Genomic DNA, 26,266 nt, shown 5'->3' with positions numbered 1-26,266 from the left:
CATCGCCTAATATGCTTAATTGGTAGTAGGCTTTCGAGCCTATACAGCTTGGAGTAAGACAACATGCATGAAGAGGATGATGTGGACAAAATACTCATTTGCCTAATAATTCTGCACTCCCTGTAGTGTGATTTAGATTTCATTGGTGTAAACACCAGTCACACAAGCTAACCCATGGAGGCAGCAGCAGGCTTTGTGTTTGGTCTGTTGGCTTAAACTAAGAGAGTTTAGTTTGTTAGCACAAAGAGCTGTCAGCTAAAGCCCCGAATGCACTTTGAATACAGACGAACTGAGAAAAAGACTTTAAATACAGCAAACAGTCAAACTGACCACATGTTTTTCTGCTGATCATCCACAGCAGTACGTTTAGCATTCATGCTAGCAGCAGGCTATGACTGTCCACTCAGCACCAACACAGGTAGGAGTGAGCAGTGATGAAGCAGGACTGTGAGCAAGTTTGAGCTACAATCCTATTGGCTTCTCAGTTTCTCCAAAGAAAAGGGGAAAAATTCTTGGTGTTGTGAAGATGTGAGTTGGTCTTGTTGTCGTGGGGCTGGAAGGATGCTGGCAGTGAGAGGCTTTTCATACAGTGTTCAGTAACAGAATGAGAAGAAAGCCACTGCACATGAAACAAGGTACTCGTAGTGTTTGTTTACTGTGTTTGTGCCACAATGTCAGATCAGTTGTAGATTCACATGCAGACTTGTCCAGTGAAACCAGTGCAAGTACTGCAGTACAGAGCAAAGACTAAGCAAGGATGTTATTGTAAACTTTAACAAAAGACTGTTATGTGACAAAGAGTAAGTACATTATTTTTATGAGATTGTTCATCATGTCTTTAATTTAATATTTCCAGTTTTTCCTTCCTGTCTCATGAAGCTGTGACATTTATTGTTTTTCTCTTAGGATCAATAAGAGGCCACAATCTCCTGGACCTGAACCCAGCTGTGTTTCCTTAAAGAGCAACGAGTCGAAGGGTGTTGGTGTTTACTTTAAAGGCTGTTCTTCTGCTGCTGAGAGGTAATGTGTGTCTAGATGTTGTTCCTGACTCTGTATTTCTGAATAAATCCTCATGTTTAATATCAGCTCAGCTCTTTTTCACACACATTTCTATGTTGGTATGTGAAGCGGTGTGTGTTGGAGTGTTTCCACAAACACAGCAGTCAGAGTGGAAAGAGTGGATGTTGTAGGAGGTGTTTGTGTAGTGAAGAGGCTGAGTGTCTGTAGGACTCCAGCTGCTCCAGCAGGTGTCTCCTTTGTGCTTTGCTTCAAACACAGTGTAGGGAGGAGCTTCCACTCAGGTGTTTCAGGTGTTGCTGGATGGAGGAGGACAAATAGTTTTTCCCTTCAGTGACACTTCAGCAGCTCAATGTTCTGGGAGATGTTTGTCTTTATGAAGGTTTATGGATTCTTGTTCTTACTTTGGTTAAACTGAGCAACACATTTTCCATCTAACATTTAAAGTAAATTTCCAGGTGAATAAAAGATCTGCAGCTGCAGCCTCTGTGATGTTTCACAGTCTGAAAGTAACAAATTCAACCAGAGTTCAAACAAAGGCTTAATATACGTGTGTGTTTGATATAATGCCAACAAGTACAAATAGGTGTTCTTACAGGTCTTAATCACAGAGCTCTGATAAGTCTGGTGACTTTCACACTCAGCAGTTTTGCTGCCTTTTATTTGATATTGGCCTTTTTAAAGCCCTTCAAAGTCTCCCACATTCATACAGAGCTTTTAACACCAAACTGCTTTACAGTCCTTCTCCTCTCACACACGATCACACGACTGATTTGTCTGCAGCAGCTGTGTTACTGCTAGTATTTTATTATGTGTGTAATCTCCTCATATTGTTCCTGTGGTTTAGTTTGACTTCCTTCTGCAAACTCAGCTGCTCTGTTGCTGATACACGTCTCCATGAATATGATTGATCAGATGCTGCCAACACCATGTGTTTCAAGTGAGCGCTCAGCTGAAACCCTGGGTTGACTTATCGAGTTAATAACAAGCTTCACGTGACTGTGAATGCTAAAGTGAATCCAGATAAAGGAAAGAGACCCTGCTAATGTTGGACTCACTTCTTAGTGTAGATCCCAGGAGGAAGTTCAACATAGCCATTCTTTGTGCTAGCTCGACCAAACCTGAGACCACAGTGCAGGATAATGATCATCATCTGTCTCTGTCAAGGACATTTAAAATCCACAAATAACAAACATAATTATATTTGATCATTAAAAATATGTTTTCACTTAAAAAAGCATGAGCACACTGGTGGATTACAGAAACATGAAAACTGGTTAACAGTAAAGTTAATTTAGGTGTAAACAAAGTGTCAAACATACTTAAGTAGAAGGACTGATGTTTGTGTTAAAATACCCTCTTAAAGCTGAAATACTGATTCAACTTCTTTCTCCAAAAGTTGATTCAGTTCATCTGGACGTAGCGTTTTGTGGGAGAAACATTTCGTCTCTCATCCAGGTGACTCCTTCAGTCTCAGCTGACTGCAGGATTCAATCTTATAAACAGGACATTTGCATGATGACTGAAACCTGCCCACTGAAGGAACAATGGGCTGTGAGGTCAGTTCCTTAATCTTAATTATGCAATTCTCATGACCATTGATCAACAACCACTGATCAATGGTCATGAGTACCATTCACAGAGAGTTGGGGAATGGCTGCAATCACAGCATGTAAGATGGTGACAGATGTACCCTTAGGCCCCCTCCTCAATTCAGAGATGGTCTTTCCCTTTTCACGTAAATGGCGTCCTTGACTCCGCCCTCAAACCAGCGTTCCTCCCTGTCCAGGATGTTACATCCTCATCATTGAAAGAGTGTCCACTGGCCTGTAGGTGTAAATAGACTGCAGAGTCCTGGCCTGACGAGGTGGCTCTTCTGTGTTGTAGCCAGAGGTTGTTTGGTTTCCCCGATGTATAAATCCTGCCAATCGTCCTGCACTTAACAGCTACACTATGTTACTCTGTTTGTGTCGGGGGACCCGATCCTTGGGGTGGACCAGTTTTTGGCGCAGCGTGTTTTGGGGTTTAAAAGCCACAGAGACCCAGTGTTTAGAAAAAATGCGACTCAGCTGCTCCGACACTCCTGACACATATGGGATAGCTACAGGTTTTCTCTTAGGCAGCGGTTGTCCTTCTCTCCTGGATCGACTGGAACTTTCTTTAGGAGCCTTTCCAGCTTTGACAAAAGTCCAGCTGGGACACATTTACGCTACGTCCAGATGAAGAGAATCAACTTTTGGAGATTTACTTTCCTGGATGATTGAGAATGCATCAAGACGTTCCTCCTAAAGTGTTATTCAGAAAAATGACACAAACAGTTTTAAAAATAAGGATTAAAATATTAAAAACTATGTTTTTGAGTTTCCTGATGTAGCACAAAAATATATGAACATAACTGTATATAGGACAGATATTTTACGGTTCTTTTAGGCAGCACCAAAAAACAAAAAGACTATTTTTAAGCTGTCTGAGGTAGTGAGTCAACATGTCACACTGGGTCAAAGGTCAGGGAGTAAAAGTGTGTTTTAAAGGAGGTTTAAAAGCAGCGAGTGAAGGAGCCTGTCGAGGTAAATCGTTCCATAACTGATCAAATTCAGTTGGTGGACCTCTGTGTGAAATCAAGCATCTGGTTCACAGAGAGGATAACCCTCACATGGGCTGTACAACATTATATAGGGAGACAAAAACAGAGATTATCGTAGCCATCGCTCTCTCGCATGGACGTGGCAGTCTTGCTGTCTGCTGCGAATCCTCCCCGTACCTCCGTGACCTCGTCTGGTATCTGCTCCCTCCTCTGTAAGAGACAGTAAAGGAAAACACGTCTCTGCCTAGTCTTGGAAATCTAATCTTATCATCCATTGTTCTTCTAGGGCCTCTTCTTCTTGTGGCCTCAGCTAACTGCTAATATTTAAATGGCTAACATTAACATGTGTGCCAGCCAGGTTAACATTTATGATGAACTATGATTAATTAACTGATGTTGAAACTGGAGCTTTACTGACCTCTGAAATTCCTCCTAAAGTGTTATTCAGTGTTGTGACAGTCAGCTGCTTCAGCTGCTGCTGGGATGGGCTGTGGCAAAGAGAACAGAGAAAATCCAAATCAGAGTTTTTCTCTGAATTAAAAGCAAGGAAACAACAATATATTCTACATGGTGAAACTGATGGTTTCTGGTGTTTGGGTCTGTTTTTCTGTATTTATGCAGATAAAGTGTAAACTCAGATGAATTATACCATCAAATGTTAAAGGAAAATATCAGGATGAGTGTCTGTGAGCTGAGAAGGACGTGAAGCGAGCAGTTTATCCCAGAGCTGAAGCTGCTCTGTGTGCAGAGATGAGCTCAGATTCCTGCTGTGATTGATCAACAGTCACAGAAATGTAGACTTGTAGTTATTACTGCAGTATGGTCACAGCAGATACTGATAAACATGTATTATGAGGATGGATGATCAAGTTTCTCACTCTCTCCTTTAAATCTCAGTTTTTTTCTTCTTCACAGTTTATCTGTTAATTTATTAATGAATAACACTGAAAGAGTTTCTGTTATATTTCCCCTTGAACATCAGCTTATTAGGGCGGCATTAGGAAATAGCCCCCCTCCAAAGAATGAATAAATGAATGATGATAATAATAAAATGATTAAAAAGCAGAGCTCAGAGTGGTAGAATGGTCAAACATGGATCCACGGGTGGTTCAACTGCATTTGGTGACGTGACTAAAGCAAATCTTTCAAATAATCCCACCATCAATGGGATGTTGTCTCCTTTACTACAGTTACTTTACTTGGTCACCGTGTGAATTTCTTTGAAATGAACCAAATTCTTTTATTTGTCGGTTGTTGCATATTTAACCTCTACAGTCAGGAAAGGAGGAGATGAGGCCTCAACAATGTTGGGTTGTAGCTGTGCTTCAGGTTAGAGTGAGTGTCCATGGAATAAATGTAAGTCAGTGAACTGGAAACATGACTGTGTTCAAACTTTGTTTCCTTTTTATAATGAGTCTAATCAAAGGTGGACAGAAGTATCTCCACTGTGACTTTTCTGTGTCACCATCAGAGCTTCTGCACAGTGTTGTCAAATCTGGATGTTTGTCACTAAAAGTCACTGATTGTAGTGATAAAGAAATGTGTTCACAGAGGGAGGAAGAGGAAGAGGAGTGGTGTTTGTGAGGAGGAGCAGCTGTCCTGCTGTGCTTTGTGTCAGGACGTCCTGAAGGATCCAGTCTCTACCAGCTGTGGACACTGGTTCTGCAAACAGTGCATTTCCTCATACTGGGACCAGTCTGCTTCATCAGGAGACTCCTCCTGTCCCCAGTGTGGAGAAAGATCCAGAAGCAGAGCTGGACTGCAGACAGCCAGTCAGAGCAGCTGTGTACAAAGTAAGACTGAACATCTGTCTGCTGATGGACTCATTTCTGAAAACTGGACTTCTTGTGTTGTTCAGACATTGAAGAGTTTTCTTTCTCTTTAGTCTCATTGTTTTTCTTTCTTTCAGCAGATGTTGGTCTGCAGGAGGTTTTAGATGAACATAAGATCAGTCTGAGGAGGAGATGTGAACGTGTGACTGAAGGAAGTGATGAAACAGGAAGTAGAACCCTCCTCAACAGGATCTACACTGAGCTCTACATCACAGAGGGACAGAGTGAAGAGGTTCATACCCAACATGAGGTGAGGCAGCTGGAGACAGCTTCCAAGATGGACGCCCTCCATGACGCTCCAATCAGGTGCCAGGACATCTTTAAAGCCTTACCTGACCAACAGAGACCCATCAGAGTGGTTCTGACCAACGGCGTGGCTGGTGTTGGAAAAACCTTCTCAGTGCAGAAGTTCACTCTGGACTGGGCAGAGGGCTTGGAGAACCAACATGTCAGTGTGGTGGTTCTGCTTTCATTCAGGGAGCTGAACCTGATCAGAGATGAGCAGTACAGTCTTCTGGAGCTGCTCCATGTTTTCCATCCAACATTACAGAAGGTCACAGCAGAGAAGCTGGCTGTCTCTCAGCTTTTGTTCATCTTTGACGGCCTGGATGAAAGCAGACTTTCATTGGATTTCATCAACAGGAAGCTGCTGTCTGATGTCACACAGAAGTCATCAGTCAGCCAGCTGCTGACAAACCTCATCCAGGGGAATCTGCTTCCCTCGGCTCTCGTCTGGATAACTTCCCGACCCGCAGCAGCCAATCAGATCCCTCCTACATGTGTTGACAGGCTAACAGAAGTACGAGGCTTCACTGACGCACAGAAGGAGGAGTACTTCAGGAGGAGATTCAGTGATGAAGAGCTGTCCAGCAGAATCATCTCCCACATGAAGACATCCAGGAGCCTCCACATCATGTGTAGTATCCCAGTCTTCTGCTGGATCACTGCTACAGTTCTGGAGCACATGTTGACTACAGAGCAGAGAGGAGAGCTGCCCAAGACCCTGACTGACATGTACTCACACTTCCTGCTGGTTCAGACAAAGAGGAAGAAGAACAAGTACCACGAGGGACGTGAGACGAGTCCACAGGAGCTGACGGAGGCTGACAGGGAAGTTCTTCTGAAGCTGGGGAGGCTGGCGTTTGAACATCTGGAGAAAGGAAACATCATGTTCTACCAAGAAGACCTGGAGCAGTGTGGTCTGGATGTGACAGAGGCCTCGGTGTACTCAGGAGTTTGTACAGAGATCTTCAAAAGAGAGTGTGTGATCTTCCAGAAACCAGTCTACTGCTTTGTTCATCTGAGCATTCAGGAGTTTCTGGCTGCTGTCTACATGTTCCACTGTCACACCACCAGGAAGACAGAGGTGCTGAAGATGTTTCTAAAATCAGAATCTTTCACCAAGATGATTTTCAGTCTTTTTGATAACAAACATCTCCAATCACTTGATGTATTTCTGAGGAGAGTCATGTATAAATCCCTCCAGAGTGAAAATGGCCACCTGGACCTGTTTGTTCGCTTCCTTCATGGCCTCTGTCTGGAGTCCAACCAGAGACTCTTAGTAGGTCTGCTGGGTCAGACAGAGATCAGTCCAGGAACCATCCAGAGAGTCATCAACAACCTGAAGAAGATGAACAGTGATGAAATCTCTCCTGACAGAAGCATCAACATCTTCCACTGTCTGATGGAGATGAACGACCTCTCATTATTTCAGGAGATCCAAGAGTTCCTGAAGTCAGAGAACAGATCAAAGAAGGAACTCTCTGAGATCCAGTGCTCAGCTCTGGCCTTCATGCTGCAGATGTCAGAGGAGGTTCTGGATGAGTTGGACCTGCAGAAGTACAACACATCAGAGCGGGGACGACAGAGACTGATTCCAGCTGTGAGGAACTGCAGAAAGGCTGGGTGAGTCCAGATGTGATCATTAACATCATTGATCAGTGTAGGTTAGTAGTTTAATGTTGAAAATAAAATCAGATTGTAACCACAAAGTGTTTGTGTCCGTACGCTGCAACCTTCCACACCATTCCTTTATTGTACAGACTCAGCAGCAGCTCCATGGATCCCAAATCCAAGAGTGGAGAACAGATTTGAAGTGTGTCACATCCATGCAGTCACAGCTGTTTCCACCATGTTTCCACTGATATTAATCCTGTTCAATGACACGTTTCATATCAGTGAATATGTTCTTTAGGACGTCCACTGACATGTTTAAGTGTCCTGCTGGAAATCACTCAAATCATCCATGAAATCCATGAAAAATCCTTTTAGTGTTTCTAACTTCACCCTCTGTCCTCTCTCTCTCTCCATCCTCCTCACTGCTTCTTTCACTGATAATCACACAAACATCGTATTCAGCTACAAAATAACACAATAATATCATCTGATGATCATTATTATAAGAGCAGGATCCATATTTGATATCAGAGTAACACACTGCTTGGTTATGTGCAGTCATCATCAGTGACTGTGGGTCAAACAGAAGCTCTCTGATTGGTTGCTGACCTTGGTCACCTGTCCACTCTCACCTGTTTGTGTTTGCTCTCTCTTTGCTGTCTCCATCCTCTCTCTCCTTTCTCTCCCTCTCTGTCTTTGTACGTCACTCAGGTCCAATGGAAACAGTGACCTTTACAAACCAATCAAAGACAAACTGATCCATGTCAGGTTATAACAATATTCAAAGTGAATACAGGCTGCTGCTGGACACAGACAGGTAACATCATTTTGACTTGCTGTCACCTGGATCTGGACTCATAAACACTGAAGCCCTGAACAGGAATACAAATCATTTTCTGCCAACTAGCGACACACCAGCAGATAATGGCTCAGAAAGCTCAAATGAGCCAATCATTTCTGTGTTTAGTTCCCCTGAAATCAGATCTGATATCAGCAGCTCTGAGTTCATTCATCATTATTGTCCAGTGATGAGATTTCTGCTCCGTTTGGTAACAGTCAGCAGGTTTTTCCTGCGTGTGGACGTGAACAGTCGTACCTGACAGCAGGTAGCAAACAGAGATCATCTTTCCAGCTGGAACTCTTCACTGAGCTGAACTCATTCAAAATGTTCTGGAGTCAAAACAGGAAGCAGTCCAAATGTGTGTCTTCACTCTGACTCTGGATCAGATCTCAGTGACAGACTGTGGACATTATGGAAGCCTAAATGTGACACCATCTTCCTCCTTCATCTGCAGATTAAAGCCAAACAAAGATTCTCATTAAAAGTCTGCAGGTCTGAGAGAGACTCAATCGTTGTGTCATGTCAAACACAGTAAGAGGAGCTGAAGCACAGATGTGAAGAGCAGATTCATCAGATTATGACCTCACTCGGTTTTGTCTTCATATACATTCAGTCTGTGTTTATAATGCAGATTTTCTGCTTTTATAATAACACATTTTATATTTTCTATCATCACAGACTGACTCACTGTGGACTCTCAGAGTCTCACTGTGAAGTTGTGGCCTCAGCTCTGAAGTCCAACCCCTCCCATCTGACAGAGCTGGACATGAGTAACAACCTCAACCTGCAGGATTCAGCAGTGAAGCTTCTGTGTGCTGGACTGGAGAGTCCAAACTGTCGACTGGAGACTCTGAGGTGAGTTCACTGACTGCAGCTGTTGTTGTTTTTCTATATTTCAGGTCTTTGATTGATGTTTGAAACTTTCTTTAGTTCCTAAATGTTCAGGATGTGTCTGAAGACAAATGTGAAGAAGTTTGAGTGCTTTCAGAAATGTTGTCTTTCCAAACGACTGAACAAAAGTTTTTCCTTTTGGCTCCAAACAGAAGTGACAGACTTGAGCAGGGTTCATTTAAAGGCTGACAGAAGTGGAGTGGTGACGGGGAGATGTTTGACAGGACAGTGTTTCAGCCTCCACAGGTTCATGTTGTGCTCCATCAGTCAGTGAAGATGAAGTCAGTGCTGATGAGGCTGTAGAGTGTGTGAGGGATGTGAATGAGGATGATGAAGATCTGATGATAGCAGATAAAAACAGGCTGCAGAGACTTTGAGCCATACAGGGCACACAGTGTGTGTACAGAACAGCTGAAATCATTATGGAGGCCTCACTGGGATATGGAAGCATCACAGTACAGCTTCAGTGAAGCATTAAAGTCTCTGATATGAGATGAGAAATGAAGCAGCCAGAGCTTTTTCATGAGTGGAAATCCACTGTGACTGTGAGCTGCTGCTACAGCCTCCAGATTAGCCAGCAGCTCATCCTGCTCAACATTTCCTCACCAACTTTAATGGAAGTGTGATGTTTTCAGCTGGAGTGATGGTCAGGGTGGCCTCCCTCTCCTCTTCTTCTCCTCTTCCTCTTTCATTTGTAAAGCCACTTCTGCTGCTTTCATTCATTTGGAAGTCCTGTAGCTGAGTTTGGGAGAGACTAACAGCCTCGGCAGCAGAGGGGAGAAAGGCTGTAACACCACCACTTTACTCTGTTCTACCTGTCACATCATTTTATCAGGAAACAAATATGCTCATGTTTTTCCTATGTTTGTCTTGAAGATGTAAGAAGATCACATGGTGCTTTTTATTATTGTGTTGGTTTGTTTGCTGTCTCTTGGATGGAGCCCAGCTGTGCGTGGCCCCTGGGCCTGTGGTCAGAGTGTGTGCTGGATAATCCGGCCCAGGATGAGGCCAAACTGACATGGGATGAAATGTCTGTCACATAATTGAGCTTAGTGTAGTTTCATTTCTGCACAATTTAAAAACAACCAAAACTTTGTTCTGTCTTTTCTATGTTATACTGTAGACTTTCTTTGATACTGTGTCCAAAAGGAGCAGCTTTTACTTTGAAGGGGAGGCGTCTCTGTTTCCTCTTCAGGTTGGACGATGGAAGCAAATGAGTGTGTGATGTTCTTTCAGTGTTGCACTTTGTAGACGCTCCCTGAGCACTGGTCTCACAGCCAGCTGCACATAGAGACCAGTGTTGTTAGTCCAGGTCAGAAGATGACTTGTTGGAATGAAAATGAGCTTGTAGTTTGTCTGCTTTAATAATGTGACTGGAAAAAGGTGTTGGACTTCAAATATGTCCATTTCTTTCACACTTCACCTTTAAAAGTGAAGCCTTGTGGTTCCTGGAAGGAAAAACACGACTTTTTCAAGTCTTTGTCCTGTTTTTATGAGAAATGTACGACTTTACTGTGAAACATTCAGAGTTTTTTCTCTTGTTGTGTTTGTTTGAAGCTGCTTCCTGTTGGCTTCAGCTGTTTGGAGTTTCCATTTTCTAAACTTCTACATTCTGAACCTTCTTCAGCTCTGAACAGATGATGAAACACTGAATGATTTCAAGCTCACACTTTGTCTAATAAACTTACATCTTTCATTCTTTATACAGATTGTGGGGCTGTGGTTTGTCAGAGATCAGCTGTGATTATCTGGCAGCAGCACTGAAGTCCAACCCCTCCCATCTGAGACAGCTGGACCTGAACCTGAACAACAAGCTGCAGGATTCAGGAGTGAAGCATCTGTGTGGTTTCCTGGAGAGTCCAGGATGTGGACTTGAAACTCTGAGGTCAGTCAGCATGTTTTAGTTGTGCTGAGATGAATATGATGTGAAAGTTGTGCTGACACTAAACTGCAGACATCAGGCTGATATTATACTGATCCACACTGAGGATCTTCATGGTAAAGTCTGTTTTCTTCTTCTCTGGTTTAGTCCATTGACTGCAGCAGAACAATGTTCACATTTCAAACAGTGAGACTCAACGTATGGCCCGCGGCCCACACGCGGCCTGCCCACCTTTCCTGATTCAGAGAGAGGGGACCCTGATTAACTGTGTAGTGTTCTTCCTCACAGTTCTAAGTATCAGACACAACAATGAATAATCCACAGCTGACTGTCTTTAGCAGGTCAAAGGTCACGGCACACAGCAGACAGTGGGAAATATTATAATTCTGATCATTTATCAGCACATATCCATATGTATAAAAACAAAGCTGACACTGTGAGACTTGATCAGAGGTGTGATCATCACAGCAGAGGCCTTTGTGTCAAAGTCACTGAGGATCAAACAGAAACACATGAAGCAGATTTTCCTGTTCTGGCTTTTTATAGCAGATAACCTTCAAAATATTCTGCAGTCCATCAAAAACTGAAGCAAACCATGAATCAACATGTGAACATGAGCTGATGCTGCTGAAGTGAAGCAAAGTTACAGAGGTTTGATTACAGACACAGCTGAGAGTTTGTAATCTGTCATCATTTTAAAAGGTTTACATTTCTTCAGTATATCCACATTTGCAGCTGCTACCTCAACCTCCACTTGTCCAACACAACTGCTGTCCACTGCCTCCATGACATTGTGATTTTGCTGTTGGTCTTCTGTCAGATCTTCATCAATCACTTCTGCACGGGGCACACCTTCAGACTCTGCAGCTGCATAACGAAAGCCTGTAAGATAAAATTAGACATAAGGTAAATGTACACCAATATTCCAATGACAGGTGTGTGATTCATCTGGAAGTTATGTGCGGATTAGTGTACAGTGATAGCAATTTAGTATGTTTTTAGAGGGGGGGGGGGTTGTTTACCTCCGATGGGTGCTCTTTTTCGCTTCCGTTGCGTACGCCTTGAGTGCCGGTCCGAGTCTGATACAGGTATGTCGTCATGCCCCATGTGCAGTGTTGGTTCCCAGTCTGGATTTGTTACATCCATTTCATATGCTGGTTTGCCTGCAATAATGCCAAATCATAAGCTACTCAGTCGACATGATGTGGTTCTGCAGCATCACACATTAGCATGTTTTATCTCATTATCTATGACCTCAGCACATTGAAAATAACACTAAAAGCCTTTCAAGAGTGATATGAATTAATTTAGAACTCACCGGAAAGAAAATGCTGTGAGCAAACCAACAAAAAGCTGGGGATTGCAGAGAACTCGATATCCGCTCGTCTCACCGCTGCAATCCAAGCCTGACGTCTTTGTTTAGTAATATCGGATACATGGGATCCCTCACGTTGCCTCCAGGATGGAAAACGATGAAAAGAGAGCCCGTTATCCAGCTTCTTGCCTTCACGATCGTGTGATCTAACGTTGCAACCGACAACACAACACGTACGATCCATAGCTGAAATGGTATCCTTTGGCTGGCCTACTGTCATGGCGGAAGGGGGCATGGCCCATCTCCCGTGACATCACGCTCCAAAGCCCTATAGGTGGGAAAATGTACCATGTCGACCAATCAAAAATGATATGGAAACATGACATTTGGTTGTTTAGCAAAAGGGGGAAGTTTTAGGAGTGACCGGCAAGAGAGAGCGAGTGAGCGAAAGAGAGAGAGAGTTTTGATACGTGAGAGATTTGTGACGTTTACCGTGTTTGGTCTCAAGTTAGTTTGTTGTCTTGTGTATTTAGTGTGTAGCTGTTGTTTTGTTTTGTGTGTCAGTTCTACTAGTGATTGTCACAGTTGCTGCCTTAAAGCCAACAAAGGCAGATTGCAGTGTAAACGCTGAGTGACACACCTGCTGTCAGACCTGCAGGTTTATCCCTGTGCTGTTCTCATATGTGTTAGAGTGACACAAACTATTGTTTGACACCTGATTGTTCTGTAAATAGTTTGAAATGATTATATGAAAAACGTCTGAGCCTTGGCTGCATTTTTTGGTAAATAGTACCATATAACTTTGTTGTTTGCAAAACGTGTGCGTATTTTTAAAAGTGTACAATCTCTATTTGCATTTCAAGTTATGAAGATGATTCGTTAAACATGTGTGTGGTTTTTACAGTCAAAATATCACTTTCTACTTGTATTTTAAATTTTGTCTGAATTTAGATAAATTGTGCTGATACAGTTGGTCAAAATGAGAAAATAACAGATTGGCAAGATAAACTGTTTTTAAAGGTAAAATATAGAGGCCACATCAAAAGTAGTCAAGAAGGGTTAAAGGCTAAAAGCAAAGTTGTCACCAAGTACTGTTTATATTTGTGTGTATTGCTGCAGCTTTTTTGAGTATTAATTTGGTGCCTTTGTGTGAAATAATGGTATTGTGAGTGATCCATATAGTCACAAAGAATAGCCACTTGTTTCTGTGCTACCAAAGTTCCCCGGCTTTCATTCAAAATGTGTTTATCGTCAGCACCTGCACATTAAACTACTTAAACATTATAAATGTCTTCAAGCTCACACTGAGGCCTGTGGGGTACTATCAGCCACTGAGACAGTACACACATTTATATGTGTTTGTATATGAATATTTCATACTTTAAGACTGCCTGTTTATTTAAGGGAGATGAACAAAATACATTGGAATTGTACAAAATAATATCATGGATGATAAATTAAATAGATTTTAAGTAGATGCTTGTGCATTCTTAAAGTCTTATATGTTGAACTGAACTATGTGATCTGTTCAAAGCCTTAATCTTAATTTGAAGTGAAATGTGCATTTTGAGTTTATACACTATGTATATAAGGCGACCGTTTCCTTTTGCAGTATTTTTGTGTGGTGTACTTTTCTATGTCTTAACAAAAGGGGAACAAAGGTGTTTAAGTTCACCTAGGATGATGTGTTTTAATTTTCACATGGTCTTGCTTGAATTTGACCCTGACAAAGGCGTATGAACTCTGTCAGCTGTTTGGAGTTTCCATTTTCTAAACTTCTACATTCTGAACCTTCTTCAGCTCTGAACAGATGATGAAACACTGAATGATTTCAAGCTCACACTTTGTCTAATAAACTTACATCTTTCATTCTTTATACAGATTGTGGGGCTGTGGTTTGTCAGAGATCAGCTGTGATTATCTGGCAGCAGCACTGAAGTCCAACCCCTCCCATCTGAGACAGCTGGACCTGAGCTACAACAACAAGCTGCAGGATTCAGGAGTGAAGCATCTGTGTGGTTTCCTGGAGAGTCCAGGATGTGGACTTGAAACTCTGAGGTCAGTCAGCATGTTTTAGTTGTGCTGAGATGAATATGATGTGAAAGTTGTGCTGACACTAAACTGCAGACATCAGGCTGATATTATACTGATCCACACTGAGGATCTTCATGGTAAAGTCTGTTTTCTTCTTCTCTGGTTTAGTCCATTGACTGCAGCAGAACAATGTTCACATTTCAAACCTTCAAAGAAGAAGAAAAATCCTCCACTGGATAATTCACTGTGAAACTCTCCAAGTCTTCATTCCACCTTAAAGTCTGTCTGACACTGAAATCCAAAGCAAAATGTGCGTTTGCTTTACAGACAGCAGTCCAACACAAACATACACACATCATCCAAAACACAGTCCAACATCCAAATCTCCTCCACTGCCAGCATGAATGATGGGAAAGAGAAGGAGGAACACTCTGACATTCAGGGTTAGAATGAGTTTCATGAAGCAGACTGTGAAGATCAAAGCTGCATTAGAAAGCTTACATGAATGAATGAGTGGACAGAAGTGGACAGAGATCATCTGAAGCACTTCAAAGGCTTTAAATCAGCACATTTCTCTTTATTCTTTATCAACTCTGTTAGTTTCTCTCAGTTTTCTGTGGAATGAAGCTAACAGCAGGCTAATAAGATGCTGACCAATAGGTTTCTATTAAAGGTTGTAATTTGTATATGAAAAAGTGCTTTGGCTCAGCAGGGATCAGCTTACAGGTAGAATACAGCTGCTGGATGGGATTAGCATGTCATAGCTATCTACCAAACTGCTAACTGGGGGGTTTCAGGCCATCTATGGATCATTTTTGCTAACTGTTTATTCAGCTTAGGCTCACAGGGCTGCAGCCTGTGCCCTAGCTGTCATAGGGCAAGAGGCGTGGTCCACCTGCACAGGTGAGCAGTCCATCACAGGGCCAACAGAGAGAGACAGAGAAGCACTCTCTCACATCCACACCTACAGCCAATTTAGAAGCACCAATGAACCTAAGCAGCATTTCATTGGACTGTGGGAGAACATCCAACCTCCACAGAAAGGCCAACAAGCTTCAACCTACAACCTTCTTGCTTTAAGGCACTAGTGCGAACCACTTTTCCCCATTTCAGCCCAAATCCTGCATCTTCCTGTTTCTGACTCCAGGCCAGCTCCACTAACACTTTCTCATCAGACACTGCCACCTAGTGGAGGAAGTCTTAGTCCCATTTGAAGCTTCAGATTACAGTTAGTTCCTTTACAAAGAGGTGGAGGTGGTGGGGCCACAGCACCATCATCACTGAGTGCCATAGGACACTTAACCTTTGTTTCCATATGCTGGGAACTTCCTGTTGTTCCAAGGAGGACTGGAAAATGTGTGAAAATCTCCCAGTCAGTTCCTCACAGCACACTTCAATCATTTCCCTCCCACAGCATCAGGACCAGGGCTTTTTCTCTCTTTGGTCCCACTAAGAGATTTCCACACAAACACCTCATCAGTGGGACTCTCAGAGCTACCAGCCCTTTGCTACAATCACAAAGCTCTTCATTGAAATCAATGATATCAAAGCTGGAATCAAATGAGTCCAAGTCTTCTGCTGATTCAGCATCACATTCATCTTTGCTCCTTGTTCTGCATCCCCACCATGGACTTCATTCCTTTCCAAGCCAGCCTTGAGTGTCCTTTATTCAGCTCATCCTCTGCTTTACTTTTACACCTGATTTTAGCTGCTTTATCTCTCTTTCAACAAGTTTCTGTGCCTCAATCTTTTTCTTCTCTTCCTCATAACAAGACAGCTTCTTCTGCCTGAGAACATGTTGGAGTGATTTACTAATCCAGGGCTGCTTATTGGGGAAAATACTTCCTGTTTCCAAAGTAATCCCCATTTTTCCCAGAAAGAAATGTAAGTAGAAATCGATGATCTAAGTGAGAACATGAGCCTTTTGTTACGGTTCGGCGTTGGCAGTGTATTGTTTTAGGAGTTTTGTTTTGGCGTGACTGTTATGTGTTTCCTGTTTTACTTTGAAAGTCTGTGTTATCTTAGTGTTCAGTTTACGTTTCCTTGTCTCGTCAGGTCTAATTTGCCCCAGCTGTGTTTCCCTCCTGTGGTCCATTCCCTAATTGCTCCTTCTATGTATTTAAGCCCTGTGTTTCTATATGTCATGGTCGCGATCTTCCCCCCGTTGTAAATAGTTTGACGTCTTGTGTTTGGTGATGTAAATAAATGTCGTTTCTTGCTTTAAATCTCGTTTTGGGATTATTTTTGTGGAAGCCCGTATTAGTTTTTTCTCGTGTGTTTTTTCCTTTATTTTTACTCTTTTCGTGTTGCACTCCGGTTGCCTAGGCCGGGGTGTAACATATGGGGGCTCGTCCACCCGCTGGAGGGTCCGAGGGAGGGACCGCTTCAGCCGTCTGTCTTCGCTGGAGGGTCCGAGGGCCGGTCCAGCCTTCATCCGCCTTCGCTGGAGGGTCCGAGGGAGGGACCGCTTCAGTCGTCTGTCTTCGCTGGAGGGTCCGAGGGCCGGTCCAGCCTTCATCCGCCTTCGCTGGAGGGTCCGAGGGACCGCCCCAGCCTTCGTCGTCTGCTGGAGGGTCCGAGGGACTGCTCCAGCCTTCATCCGCCTTCGCTGGAGGGTCCGGGGAACCGCTCCAGCCTTCTGCAGCTGGTGGGCTGCGTGTCCGTGTTTGCAGCTGGTGGGCTGCGTGTCCGTGTTTGCAGCTGGTGGGCTGCGTGTCCGTGTTTGCGGCTAGTGAGCTGCTCGTTTGTCTTCGCTGGAGGATCCGAGGGACCGCTCCAGCCTTCTGCAGCTGGTGGGCTGCGTGTCCGTGTTTGCAGCTGGTGGGCTGCGTGTCCGTGTTTGCAGCTGGTGGGCTGCGTGTCCGTGTTTGCAGCTGGTGGGCTGCGTGTCCGTGTTTGCGGCTAGTGAGCTGCTCGTTTGTCTTCGCTGGAGGATCCGAGGGACCGCTCCAGCCTTCTGCAGCTGGTGGGCTGCGTGTCCGTGTTTGCAGCTGGTGGGCTGCGTGTCCGTGTTTGCAGCTGGTGGGCTGCGTGTCCGTGTTTGCAGCTGGTGGGCTGCGTGTCCGTGTTTGCAGCTGGTGGGCTGCGTGTCCGTGTTTGCAGCTGGTGGGCTGCGTGTCCGTGTTTGCAGCTGGTGGGCTGCGTGTCCGTGTTTGCGGCTAGTGAGCTGCTCGTCTGTCTTCGCTGGAGGATCCGAGGGCCCGCTCCAGTTTTCCGTTTCCACTGGAGGATCCGTCCAGCCATCAGCGTCGCCTGCGGGACGGCGGCCGGTGCCGTATGGGCTGGACATGGAACAAACATTTTTCGTTGGGGTTGTTTTAAATGTTTGTTTTTTTTGGGTGGGGGCGTATGTTACGGTTCGGCGTTGGCAGTGTATTGTTTTAGGAGTTTTGTTTTGGCGTGACTGTTATGTGTTTCCTGTTTTACTTTGAAAGTCTGTGTTATCTTAGTGTTCAGTTTACGTTTCCTTGTCTCGTCAGGTCTAATTTGCCCCAGCTGTGTTTCCCTCCTGTGGTCCATTCCCTAATTGCTCCTTCTATGTATTTAAGCCCTGTGTTTCTGTATGTCATGGTCGCGATCTTCCCCCCGTTGTAAATAGTTTGACGTCTTGTGTTTGGTGATGTAAATAAATGTCGTTTCTTGCTTTAAATCTCGTTTTGGGATTATTTTTGTGGAAGCCCGTATTAGTTTTTTCTCGTGTGTTTTTTTTCCTTTATTTTTACTCTTTTCGTGTTGCACTCCGGTTGCCTAGGCCGGGGTGTAACACTTTAAAAAGTCCCAGTGGGTGCAGTCAAAGCAGTCCCTCAGTCCCAGTATAGAGTCTTTGGTCCAGACTGGAACAACTGTGTGCCCAGTTTGAGCTCTCTTCAGTGCTGTGACCTGACAGACCCAGAGGGGCCATCACATCACATTTAGAAGCTCCCCTAATGGAGCCACAACACATGTCCAACACTTAGTCTGTCTTGTTGGACCAACTGGAAGAAATGATTCAAGGACTTAGTCACAGAACAGAGATTCAAATCTCCAAAATCCAACTGGCTGCATCAGGACATATAGTCTGAAACTCTGCACAGTTTCCTGTTTGAAGCTGCTTCCTGTTGGCTTCAGCTGTTTGGAGTTTCCATTTTCTAAACTTCTACATTCTGAACCTTCTTCAGCTCTGAACAGATGATGAAACACTGAATGATTTCAAGCTCACACTTTGTCTAATAAACTTACATCTTTCATTCTTTATACAGATTGTGGGACTGTGGTCTGTCAGAGATCAGCTGTGATTATCTGGCAGCAGCACTGAAGTCCAACCCCTCCCATCTGAGACAGCTGGACCTGTACGGAAACAACCTGAAGTATCCAGATGTGAAGCAGCTGTCTGACCTTCAGCAGAGTCCAGACTACAGACTGGAGACTCTGAGGTCAGTAGAGTGATGGAGTGAGTGGGTGGTGCTGTCAGCAGTATTGTACTAAACACAGTCAGTATGAAACAAAGATCCAGTGTTTCCTGTAAAGCTGCAGCTTCTCAGTGAAGCTGTGAGAGGAGAATGGTGACAGGCTTCAGGATTGGACACAAACACTTCCTGTTTCTGACCTTTATGGTCACCATGGTAACGGCTGACACGCTCTGATCAAACGCTGTCAACAGCCAATCAGCTCTCTGAACAAAGCAGCACGCAGACCAATGACTGCATTCATTTCCAAGTTTAAAGCAGTGAAGAACACAGTCTGTAGGTGAGGAAGAATTTAGTGAGAGCAGATGTTTGGATGGAATTCCTCCAGTTAACAGCTGGAACCGTCCATCTGGATTGTTGGGCTTGTTGTTGGGGTTCCTACAGAGCTCAGAGTGGACACACCAAGGTTCTTCTAATGAATGAAAGTCCAAACTCAAACTAGGAGGGAAAAACATTTTCATCAACTTCAATAAAAATCCAAAGATTAGAAAAAGTGAAGCAACAATGAGTCCTAGTACAGTCCCAGCACTGAAGTCCCTGCTGCTCTTTATACTGGATGTGCTGCATCACTGACTGACAGCTGATGAAGAGTCTCTGGAAACACTCGTTTATCTCCTCTGCTCTTCCTTCTTCTCTCTGCAGGTGGAGCTGATGATGGTAAACAGGACGGTGTGTGTGCTGAGAGAGGAGGAGCTGTGTCCTGATGATCCAGAGAGGTTGAAGCAGCAGCAGCTTGTGTGTAGAGACGCTCTGACTGGGCCATGTTACTGGGAGGTGGAGAGGAGAGCTTCATCCAGCAGTGACTGACAGAGGAATGAGAAGAAGTGCAGATGACTGTCAGTGCTGCAGAGTGAACTGCTCTGAGAACAGCTCCACTGTCAGACACAATGTAGAGTCCAGCATCATCCCTGTGTGTCCCTCTGGATCTGACAGAGGATCATCAGTGTATCTGGACTGCTCTGCTGCTGCTCTGTCCTTCTACAGTCTCTGCACAGTCTCTGTCTGACTCTGGCTTCAGACCCTCCTGGATCAAACTCACCTGGAAAGACTTTCAAACATCACTCAATAGATTTGAATACAGAATATATTTGATATATACTGTAGATGTACTGTAGAGTTGCAGTTTGTCACTTGTAAATACAGTCTGTGAGCAGCTGTGAGCTGAAAGATCTTTCTAGAAACACAAAATGTTTTCTCTTCTGTTGCTTTTTCATATATTTCCACAACATTAATATTGATCCCACCTGTCTCACCTGTTTCATGCTTTTATACATAATAACAGGACACGTGTGATCTGAGCGCTGCTGTGGTTGCTGTGCTGCACGTCTTCATTTAGATAACAGAGACATCTAGTGGTTCAGAGGGAGAACTGCAGGAGGTGGAGCTGTGTTTTAGCGTGGAAAACTTTTTATCTTTTAGGCGCAGATACAAATATGACAAGTATCAGTGTGAGATACAAAAGGTCACATCAGTCAGCAGAGGGAACAGTGATCACACAGCAATGTAAGAATAGAAACATAACAGTGAATCTGGACATGTATACAGATGGAAGCAAACAAACAGGATGTAACACTGCATTAAAGCCACAAATGGGAAGAAAACAAAGCCAAAGGAAAATATATTTGATCTCAGGGCCCTGTTTCAGGAAGCCGGTTTAGAAAACTCAGAGTGAAAAACGATACGCAGGGTTGAGTAACCCCGAACTGTCCAACTCGGAATATTCCGTTTCAGAAAGGCTGATAACAATTAGTTCAGTCAACGCGGAGTTGCTTTAACCCCAAGTGAAGCGCGCGGACGAGGATACATAAAGCCCTGATAAGCGGAGCACAGATTAAGCGAGTCACCATGGAGACGGAGGGAAAGAAGGCGCGGTCAATGTATTTCACAGCGCTTGAGGCCGAAATTCTGATGGCAGCATATGCCGATAACATGCAAATTCCGCGGAAAAAAGTAACACAGCCACAGCTGCAAAATAAAGGGAGCATGCATGGCAAAACATAGCCGACAGAGTCAATGCGTGAGTGTTAATTTAAACATTGATCTAGGGATTTCCACCCATTTAACACGTTATTTTATCATATGTTATTTTATTTGTTATTTTATACATTTTATTTTGTGATGTGATGTGAGCGCAGGTGCAACCCAACAGGCCCCAAACGTTCCTGGCAGCAAGTAAAAATGAAATATAAAAATATAGTCCAAACAGGTGAGGTGTAATTGTATTATGAGCCATAGTGCTTGGTCTGTTTGTCCCATGTAAATCAATTGCAGTTAGAGGCTACATTAATTTTCTTTCTGTAAGCACTTATTGAAATTATCTGAGCACATTACAAGTACATATTTGCTTACTCTGTATGCTCAAATGTGACCCGTTATAGCCAACAGAAAAAAAGCGGAGGCCCGAAAAACAGGTGGGGGTCCTCCACCACCACCACTCACAGAGGCTGAGCAGTTGGCCCTCAGCCAAAACAGTGGGCGCCCTGTGGCCGAAGGCATCTCTGCGGGGACATCCTCTGAGGCAATAACCCCGCAAGACACAAGTGCCTACATAAGGGGTAAATCCAAAATAATACATGATGTGCATACATCCTTTCTTCACAGTCACCTTTGCAGTGCGACACATTCATTTGATAAACTCTTTACCATAATGGATTATTTTGTAGTGAAGTTATTTTCCGACTGATTTTGCCTTCCCTCAGTCTTGGTTGTCTTTGAGAGCATAATGACAATGAAGTGTAAGGTGATTGGTATGTTTGTTAATTGCCATTTGGTCCCTTGTAAGTTATAAGTGACCTGTATAAACCTCATATTCTATCAGTTGATGGTGGTGGTGTACTGCATCTGGTGCAGCCTCCTGTTGAGCCAGACCAACATGCAGTTGTGAGTAATACTCCACAGATTATATGAGTTTACAGTAGAACAGCAATGTTGTCTATTTCTTTACTACAGGAAAATAATGAAGAAACATTGACAGCTGTTACAGAGGAGGAAGCAACAGAGACACTTTATGAGGTTTACATCTTTTAATACTTTGTGTACAGGAAACACAGGCGACCAATAAAGCCAGTTGAACAAAAAATCTGTTTATTCTTCTTTCAACATGTTGAGGTGATGGGTCAAAAGAAATGATTGTGACATATGGTGTCTCTGACTGCGCTTCCATCTTGTATGTCCGTGGGAGGGTCAGGATGTTCATGGTTTGGATCACTGCTGATGTTTGGTTCAGAAGGACAGTGTTCTCCTCTAATTGTGGCAATGTTGTGAAGAATCACACATGCCACAATAATGTCACATGCCCTTTCTGGGGTGACCCTGAGTCTTTGCAGGCACTGGAACCGGGCCTTAAGCATTCCGATAGTCATTTCAATTCTGGCTCTTGTCCTGCAATTAGCCAGATTATATCGCTGCTGTGGGCCCGGTTCAGGGTCAGAGTAAGGGGTAAGCAAATAGGGTAAACATGGATACCCCCTATCACCAAGCAAGTAGCCAGTGAACTCTCCTAAGACAGAAGGATACACTTCTGAAGCAATTGGTCTTTATATATTTTACAGTATTCTCAACTCACCATGTCCAAATTTTGTGCTCAGTGTACATTCACGGAATATTTGTGAGTCATGGACAGAGCCTGGCCACTTGGCTTCCACATTTGTGATAATGTTGGCAGCATCACATATGATCTTCACAGTGCAGAGAACACAAATTAGCATCCATTACTATAATGAAATAATTTGTTAGTTTGAAATGCTACAGGGAACTATGTACCTGCACATTAATGCTGTGGAAAGACTTCCTGTTCACATAGTCTCCTTCATTTACTGAAGGAGCAATGACTGGAATGTGAGTGCCATCTATACAGCCAATCACGCCTGGGAACCGTGAGAATAAATGTAAAATTTAAGTAGTAGTTCAAGTATCACCACATCATGAATTAAGTTTTGGTCATCCTGATACCTGCAATTTTGTGGCATCCCTCTTTGATAAATCTTGTGGGTCTATGACCGGGGAACACCACAAACGAGTACAGGAGACGTTTCAGTGCAACTGTAACATTCCTGACTGCCCGACAGATGGTAGCCTTGGAAACGTGCTCAGCGTCACCAATATTATACAGAAAGCTCCCGTTTGCAAAAAACCGAAGTGCAATACAAATAATATGTAATGAACTGAGAGCATGTCCGCGATGTGTCACATGCGTAATATATGGCCTGAGGATGTTATTCAAATAACTTATAGATTGTGCTGAGAACCGGTAACGTTCGCACAGAAAATCATCAGGAAATGATAAAATGTCCAAACGCGCTCTAATCACTCTCTCCCAGCGGAGAGCTCTGCGGAGAATTTGTGCTTCACGATCTACTGGCTCTTCAAGGAAGGGGCACGCCATGTCTGACACTTCCTACTGTCAGGTTTCCGACAAAGGGGCGGAGACAGTCAGGGTTAGTTGTAGTAAACCTGCTAGGGGGCAGGTTAGCTTCACGGAGTGTGTCGTCATAGTGACTCACTGAGGCTTCATCTGAACTCGCTTTGTGAAACCGAAAACCCGGAGTTTTCGTTAACTCAGGGTATACTTACTCAGTTTTTCCACTAAACCGGCTTCCTGAAACAGGGCCCTGGAATCCAAATCAGATGCTTTAGAGCAGGGGTCGGCAACCCTGGGCACGCGTGTCACAGCTGGCAAGCGAAGGGTTAACTGATGGCACGACCATAGCTGGACTGGCCATCGGGCATACCGATGATGATTTTTCGTTTTTCTGGGCCAATGATGTTTTTTTATGATTTTTTTTTTTTTGTAACGGTATAAACGATGGAAGGTGGTGGATTGGCCGGATGCTGGTCGATGTGTAGAAATAACTCAGTTGTTTGGTGGTGGCTATGGCGGAGCTTCCACAGAGGCAGCAGGTGGATGAGGGAAAGGGGAGGCAGGAGGAGCAGAGACCCGAGGCGGCCGCCGGTCCGAGTGTTGGCCCCCTTGAACTTTCCCACATTTTGTCACATTACAGCACAAACATGAATCAGTTTTATTGGAATTCCACGTGAAAGACCAACACAAAGTGGAACGGAAATCATACATGATTCCAAACATTTTTTACAAATAAATAACTGCAAAGTGGGGTGTGCGTAATTATTCTGTCATGGAAAAACACACTGCCATCAACTGTTTTGTTTTTGTCAAAATCACTGTAATATAATCACTGTACCTTTATATACATGTGACTTATATTAATGCTGCTGCCCTCTTGTGGCTAAAGTGTAATTATGTTCTTGTTATTAGGGAAAACATTTGAGAGTAACATGACAAATGAGTCAGCACTTTGGCTTCAGCTTAAGAAATCCTCATTTTTATGTCATCAGTTATAGTTGCATGTATTCATTATCATAAGTTAACCTTTAATATTGATGTCTTAAATTGATTTTACTTAAACTAGCAATAATTTTATGGTTGCATTAAATAAATGCATCACTAATGAATGAACTATTTCAGTAATTAATTAAAAAAATCTACATAATCAATTAAAGATATATATTAATAATGAATTATCCATTAATTTCATTTAAAATTTTTCAATATTTGTTTATATACAATTCAAATTAGTTAATTACATATTTAATCAATTATTGGTTTGTTTTCTATTTTGATTATTTTACTGACACATTTAATGAATTATTTAATGATGTATTTATTTAATTCACGTTGCTACTCCTGGCCCTGCATCGCTGTTCATAAATACATTTTATTTGTCAGCTTCACCCATCAAAGTCAGGGGGCGGGGTTAATGCTGATCAAGTCAAAACCATTGCTTTGGTCTGGTGGGCGTTCTTTTAGTGGGCTTTTCTGTCACGGCCTGCGTGGCAGACTATGATGAGGGGAAGGAGGACCCAAATGCCAACACGTTCTCACTCCTGTATGGAGGACCACAAGAGCCACGCGCATCGAAATAAAGAATTCTGTGCTTAAGTAATGAATTATAGAATAAATTCTGCATTTGTAAATTCATTTTTGAATTCCCATTTAATAAACTGATTTTTGAAATGCTTTTAAAAACTGCATTTCAAAATCCTTTTTCCAATTGCACTTTAATAAACTGCATAAATTGCATGAATGAAGGGATCCTGCAGCGAAACGGAGAGCCCAACCTCTGACTTAGTGCCTGTTTACTCAGTCTGACCACCTGTGAAGTTAACGCGCTAACGTGGCTAACGCTAGCATCACCACACGTAGCCCCGTTATTTTAAGGTCATCTTAGCTCATGAAAGTTTAACGTCGCAGCTGTACGAGCTAGCTACGTGTTTTGTAAGCTGCTGTGCTCTTCACAAATAAAGCTGGAAGCAGCTCAGACTATTAGAACCAGCACTGAGGCCTGTTACATTTATGTTAGAGCAACAGCTGCAGCCTTTAAACTAGCGATTAAAATGCTGACAGTAATCAGAATCAAAAACGGTTTTATTGCCAAATGTTGAGCAGGTTTACAACATTAGGAAATTGCTGCGGTGCTTCAGTGCAAACATACTGTCATATAACACTTAAATAAAAATAAAAATAAGGATTAAAAGTGCTAAGTAGATAGATATATACATGAGTGCAGGTGGTGATCAGGGCCAAACATGGAATGATGCAGTGAACACAGCGTAGGGTCACGTGGTAGTGGTGGGAACAGTCATACGGTTATTGTTCATGTGTCCAACAGCAGAGGGGAAGAAACTGTTCTTATGGCGAGAGGTTCTGGTGCGAATGGACCGGAGCCTCCTGCCTGAGGGGAGCAGGTCAAACAGACTGTGTCCAGGGTGAGAAGGGTCAGCTGAGATCCGAGCTGCACGCCCCAGTGTCCTGGAGGCGTACAGGTCCTGCAGAGATGGGAGTCTGCAGCCAATCACCTTCTCAGCAGAGCGCACAACATGCTGCAGTCTCTGTTTGTCCCTGATAGTGGCTCCAGCGTACCACACGGTGATGGAGGAGGTGAGGATGGACTCGATGATTGCAGTGTAGAACTGCATCATCGATCATATAATCCATTGTTTCAAATTAGACCTAAAACTCCCCCTTTTGACACATCTTCATGTGTCAAACAAAACCACAACTAGAAAATTAAAAGAAAAAGGTTCATCAGATCATTTCTAAGGAAACCTCAGCGATTCTCCTCTCGAGTATATTTGCTCCGGGCCTGCAAACCTGTGTTTAAATAATAAAATCAGTTTAATTATCATGTTCGATCTTTTCAGCTCCTGGCTCCACCCAGAGCCTGCATCCCCAGAACGACCTAGAAACAAAACCTGTATATTAGCATCAACTTCACATTTAAACTCAGTTCCCCCCCTGTCCTTCCCTCACTGTGATCCACTCTGTGCTATAAGAAACTAAACTTAAAACACAACAGTTATCAGTCATGTGCTTCATACAAAATGTGCGTATGTTTTAGTTTCACGTTGATCCTCTGAGTGTCATGGTACTTCTTTTAATCTGACTTTATCAAATCGAACCAAAATAGGTTTGCTGTCTTTACTTTGCTCGTTTCCCTCCAGCACCACCTCGT

The 26,266-nt window shown here is 43.4% G+C and overlaps 3 protein-coding genes across 3 annotated transcripts in view; all 3 read left to right on the top strand.

The window, feature by feature from the left end:
• Window positions 1-26,266, top strand: part of LOC308393807 (uncharacterized protein) — an 810,936-nt gene that overhangs the window by 282,361 nt on the left and 502,309 nt on the right. Inside the window, exon 15 of the mRNA XM_080877817.1 lies at window positions 10,770-10,946. Coding sequence (XP_080733943.1) covers window positions 10,770-10,946 — 177 coding nt within the window. The remainder of the gene's footprint in view (window positions 1-10,769; window positions 10,947-26,266) is intronic.
• Window positions 392-9,029, top strand: LOC308399991 (protein NLRC3-like; the record flags this gene model as incomplete). The annotated part of the gene is made up of 5 exons (XM_080887452.1): window positions 392-447; window positions 907-1,020; window positions 5,153-5,394; window positions 5,511-7,338; window positions 8,849-9,029. 5 exons carry the CDS (start codon window positions 392-394, stop codon window positions 9,027-9,029), a joined length of 2,421 nt encoding a protein of 806 aa, XP_080743578.1.
• Window positions 14,138-19,785, top strand: LOC308399982 (ribonuclease inhibitor-like; the record flags this gene model as incomplete). Its single annotated transcript, XM_080887440.1, has 3 exons — window positions 14,138-14,316; window positions 18,531-18,704; window positions 19,380-19,785. Coding segments are annotated over 3 exons (363 nt in total), but the record flags the coding sequence as incomplete, so codon positions are not given.

Source organism: Rhamphochromis sp. 'chilingali' (genome assembly GCF_963969265.1).
Source record: "Rhamphochromis sp. 'chilingali' genome assembly, chromosome: 1".
Classification (NCBI taxonomy): Eukaryota; Metazoa; Chordata; class Actinopteri; order Cichliformes; family Cichlidae; genus Rhamphochromis; species Rhamphochromis sp. 'chilingali'.
The sequence above is the reverse complement of the archived record's forward strand: the minus strand, read 5'-3'. Positions and strand labels throughout refer to the sequence as shown.